This window comes from Leucopleurus acutus (genome assembly GCF_964270905.1).
Source record: "Leucopleurus acutus genome assembly, chromosome: 20".
NCBI classification, from domain to species: domain Eukaryota; kingdom Metazoa; phylum Chordata; class Mammalia; order Artiodactyla; family Delphinidae; genus Leucopleurus; species Leucopleurus acutus.
Window position 1 is genome coordinate 54875523 of NC_139162.1, and position 5581 is coordinate 54881103.

The 5581-nt window shown below is 36.6% G+C and overlaps 1 protein-coding gene across 1 annotated transcript; it reads left to right on the top strand.

Annotated features, from left to right (window-relative positions):
- Positions 1-289: 289 nt before the first annotated feature.
- Positions 290-1203, top strand: LOC309976369 (vomeronasal type-1 receptor 4-like; the record flags this gene model as incomplete). Its single annotated transcript, XM_082861940.1, is given in 3 exon segments — positions 290-311; positions 314-798; positions 802-1203. Coding segments are annotated over 3 exon segments (909 nt in total).
- Positions 1204-5581: the final 4378 nt, after the last annotated feature.

Below are 5581 nucleotides of genomic sequence, written 5' to 3' on the forward strand. Positions count from 1 at the left end.
TGTGACTCAATTTCAGTTTTGTAAATAGGTTCATTTGTACTATTTTCTTTTTAGATTCCACATATGTGATATCATATGACATATAAAAGCTCTTTAAAATTTATATATTAAAATCTTGGAAACCTCTTATTAAAAGAAAAACATTAAGGTAAACTATCTCAGTGGAAACTAATAATAAGTTGAGAAGATTGGATTTCAGTTGATAATGACACACGTAACACATGCCTCATCTTTCTGTTCGGGAAACTCTAGCTCAGAAGGGAAATATCATTCACAGAGAACTGACAGGATGGCTACCAGAGATTTTGCAATAAAATGATCTTCCTATCCCAGAATATACTTGGAATCCTGGGAAATTTCTCTCTTCTTTACCATTATCTCTTCTGTCACTTCACTGGATACAGCCCAAGATTCACAGATCTGATTGTTGAGCGTCTGCTTATAGCCAACTCCTTGGTCATGCTCTCTACAGGAATCCCAAGGACAATGGGAGCGTTTGGGTGGAAACATTTTCTCAATGATATTGAACGCAAAGTTGTTTACTGTATTCACAGAGAGGCCAGGTGTGTGTCCATTGGCAACATCTGCCTCTTGAGTGTCCGCCAGACCATCAACATCAGTCCCAGGAACTCCAGGTGGGCACAGCTTAAAATGAAAGTGCCCAAATACGTTGAATCCTCTATTTTCCTCTGCTGGATTCTGCACATGTTGATAAATATTATATTTACTAGGTATGTGACAGATAATGGGAGTAACATAAACATCGCAAAGAAAAAAGATTTGGGATTCTGTTCTGCTTGAATTCATAACAGAATCACAGTCTTACTGAATGTAGGATTATTGTTATTTCCTGGTGTTTCATGTTTGGTGCTCATGATCTGGTCCAGTGGCTCCATGGTTTTCATCTTGCCTAGGCACAAGCAAAGGGTGCTATACATTCATACAACCAATATCTCTCCAAGATCCTCCCCTGAATCTAGAGCGATCCAAAGTATCCTTGTCCTGGTGAGCACTTTTGTGTCTTTGTACACTCTCTCTTCAGTCTTTCACACTTGTTTGGCTCTTTTTAACAATCACAGCAGGTGGCTGGTGAACTCTGCTGCACTGATTACTGCATGTTTCCCAACCGTAAGCCCCTATATTCTCATGAGTCATGACCTCAGAGTATCCAGGCTCTTCTTTTCTTGTATAAAGATTAAATGATCACCTAGTCTTATGAGACATATGTAAATTGCTTGTATTTGCACTTTGTTCAGCTGTTTATTCATCCCTCTTTGAGTCCTAAGTACAATTATTAAACAGTCACTTACAAGGGTGGTAAACAAAACAGTTAAGTTTGTGCTCCTAAAGAAGCAATACAATTTTAAATACATTATTGTGCAATTATCATATAAATACTTATGTAAATGAAATTTTATTCATGCTTGTAAGAGAGCTTCAGAGTCTAGGCAGTATTAAGCAGGAGTTGAGACTTACAGAGAAGTGTTTGTGTATGTAACTGTCAATCTAGAATAATAATTTTCCCAGAAATAAAGTATGCATGGAACTGTAGGAAACGCTACGTGACATAAACAGCATCCAAGATGGTCATTCAAGAAAAAAAAAAATCCCAGAAAAGAGTGAACAGTGTGGTGTTAAGCTGAAGGGTATTTCAGATTCAGAGAGTAAAGATTTGGGGGGTCCTAAATATGAACTTCTTATATTTAATCTTTGAAGAGATTGCACTCATTTGAAATGTGATGTTATGAATGCACATTAGCACATTTAAACATTTTCATTTGGAAGTGGCCAGTAAGATCTAGAGTGGCTGAAAGAGAGCACAAAACATGTTTTTGCTAATTTTTTAAAGACATCAGGTGAGTGTTGAAAATTTTAAAATACATGATTTCTGGGGTAAAATTGCATGTAATTTGAGATCTGTAAAAAGGCATTTTTTTCCTATAATATTCAGAAGCTAATTTGGCATTTTTGCAAGTAAAAGAATTCAGGATGCAAATCCCAAGGCTGCCAGTAAGAGTAGCTCATAGGACTTCCCTGGTGGCGCAGTGGTTGAGAGTCCGCCTGCCGATGCAGGGGACGTGGGTTCGTGCCCCAGTCTGGGAGGATCCCACATGATGCGGAGCGGCTGGGCCCGTGAGCCATGGCCGCTGAGCCTGTGCGTCCGGAGCCTGTGCTCTGCAACGGGAGAGGCCACAACAATGAGAGGCCCGCGTACAGCAAAAAAAAAAAAAAAAAAAAAAAAAAGAGTAGCTCATAAAACATAACAAAGGTGAGAATCCTATTACCAATTTAAGATTTATTGAGACTAAGTAAGCAAATTTACAGTGTTCATACCTTCCAGCAGTAAAGAAATAATCAATTTTCTCATTGGTTCCTCTGATGTTGTGAACATTTTTGTTCATCTGATTTTTGTATTTGAAACCCAATTCCAATGGTGATGGTATTAGGAGGTGGTGATATTGGAAATGATAAGGTCATGAGGGAAGTGACCTGATAAATGGGATTTGTGCCCTCATAATAGTACCGCAGAAAAGCTCATTTGCCCCTAGTCATATTTGACTACATAGCTAGAGGACCGTCTCTATGAACCAGAAATTGTGCCTTTAGTAGACAGTGAATTTGCTGGTGCCTTGATCTTGGACTTCCCAGTCTTTGCCACACTGAGGAAAAAATCATCAGTTGTTTATCAACTACCCAGGCTCTGGTATTTGTTTTTTAGCGACCCAAAGAGAATAAGGCAAAAATTGGTACTGGGAAATAAGAGTACATCTGATAAAGAATACTTAATAATGTACAAGTGCCATTAGAACTGCATGTTTGATAGAGCACAGGAGAGTTTGGAAGTGCCTGCTGAAAAGAACCGCTGCTTCACCATGAAAGAACTATTAAGGACAGCTCTGACGGAAGCTTAGAAGGAAAAGAGGAGAGCCACAGAGAACCTCAGACTTCTTAAGGAATACTTCAGTGTCCATAAACAAAACTGGGGGAGCAATCTGTACTTTGAAGAACAATCGGATGAGGCAGAAATGTGGAACATTTTTTTGGAAACTAGAGGAAAGTGATTGCTGTTTTAATGTGGCAGTAGATTGGCTGAATTGTAGTCCTCTCCTAGAGTTCTTTGGAAGGTAGATTTTGTGAGTAATGAAACTGGAACTTCGACTGAGGAAGTGTCTAAGCAAAATGTTGAAGGAGTCGTCTTTCTCTTAAATGCTTATAGTAAACTGGGAGAAGAGGGAAACAATGTAAATATGGAATTCTTAATCAAAACAGAAGTAGAATTAAAAATTGGGGAAATAGTCAGGAATTTTAAACAACTACAATTGATATGCTAAGAGCTGTGATGGATAAAATAAACAGCATGAATGATTAGATGGCAATATAAGTAGAGAGATTAAAAAAATTAATAAAAATCAAAAAGAAATGCTATACATTAGGAAAAAAACTAACAGAAATAAAGAATGTGTTTGAGAGACTTATTAGTAGACTGGACACAACTGTGGAAAAATATCTCTGTGCTTGAAGACATAGTAAAAGCCTCCAAAACTGAAGCAAAAGAGAAAATGGGCTGGAAAAGAAAAACAGAACAGAATATGAAAAGATTGTGCAACAATTAAAACAGTGTGTCATATGTACAATGGGTATATGAGGAGGAGAATAAAGAGAGAAAGGAATACAAAGTATTTGAAATGGTAATGACTGAAAATTTCCCCAAATGTCTTACATCAAACCAGAATATCCAAATCCAGACAAAAACATTAATAATATTCATAATAACAGACCAGTATGTCTCAGGAACAAAGATGCAAAAATCCTCAATTAAATATCAGCGAGTTGAATCCAACAATGTTTTAAAAGAATTGTGCAATCGACCAAAAGGGATTTATCCCAGTCAAGCAAGGCTGCTTCAATACTGCAAAATTAAGTACTTGTATCCATGTCATCAACACCCTAATGATGAAAATACATATGATAATATCAATATGCAGAAGAAAATTTTGACAAATTTCAACACCATTCTTGATAAAAACTCTGTGTAAACTGGGGATACAAAGAAGCTTCCTCATGTTAACAAGGAAAATCTACAAAAAACCTTACAGCTCACATCACACTTGATAAGAAACAAGAAGCTTTCTTACTAAGTCCAGGTACGAAGCAAGGTTGTCTCCTTTCACTATTTCTTTTCAATATTGTATAAGAAGTCCATGTTAATGCAATTAGACAAGAATAGGAAGTAAAATGAATACAGATTGGATACAAGATAGATTGGAAGAAAAAAATAAGAAAACTAGCAACTGGATTAAAAATGGGCCAACAAACTTAACAGATACCTCACCAAAGAAGATAGACACTTGGCATATAAACATATGGAAAGATAAACCACATCACATGTCATCAGTGAAATACAAATTAAAAATTCAATGATATAACACTAAATACCCCTTAGAATGACCAAAATTTGAACAGGGTCAATAACAAATGCTGTGGTGGATGTGGAGCAAAAGGAAATCTCATTCGCTGTGAGTGGAAATGCAAAATTGTACACCTACTTTGGAAGACAGATTGCCAGTTTGTACAATAATAAACATCCCTGTACCCAGCAGGCTTGCTTATTGGTATTTACTGAAAGGAATAGAATATTTACTTCCACGGAAACCTGTACATGGATATTTATAGCACCTTTATTCAAAACTTGAAAGCAACCAAGGTGTCCTTCAGTGAGTGAATTGATAAATATACTCTGGTACATACTGGGAATGGAATACTATTCAGTGCTAAAATGAGTAAGCCTCAAGGCATGAAAATATATGGAAGATCCTTAAACACATATTACTAAGTGAGAGAAGCCAATCTGAAAAGACTACATAATATATGATTTTAACAATATGATATTTGCTAAAGACACAGGTGTAAGACATCAAAAGTTTCAGTGTTTGTAAACTCAAAATGGATTAAAGACCTGAATACAAGGCCAGACACTATAAAACTCTTAGAGGAAAACGTAGGCAGAACACTCTTTGACATAAATCGCAGGAAGATGTTTTTCGACCCGTAATGGAAATAAAAACAAAAATAAACAACCGGGACCTAATTAAAGCTTTTGCACAGCAAAGGAAACCACAAACAAGATGAAAAGACAACACTCAGAATGGGAGAAAATGTTTGCAAACAAAGCAACTGACAAAGGATTAATCTCCAAAATATACAAACAGCTCATGCAGCTCAATATCAAAAAAAACCAAACAACCCAATCCAAAAATGGGCAGAAGTCCTAAATAGACGTTTCTCCAAAGAAGACATACAGATGGCCAAGAAGCACATGAAAAGATGCTCAACATCACTAATTATTAGAGAAATGCGAGTCAAAACTACAATGAGGTATTACCTCACACCAGTCAGAATGGCCATCATCAAAAAATCTACAAACAATAAATGCTGAAGAGGGGGTGGAGAAAAGGGAACCCTCCTGCACTGTTGGTGGGAATATAAATTTGTATAGCCACTATGAACAGTATGGAGGTTCCTTAAAAAACTAAAAAAAAAGGTTGAAAACTGTAATGATGGATACATGTCATTATATATT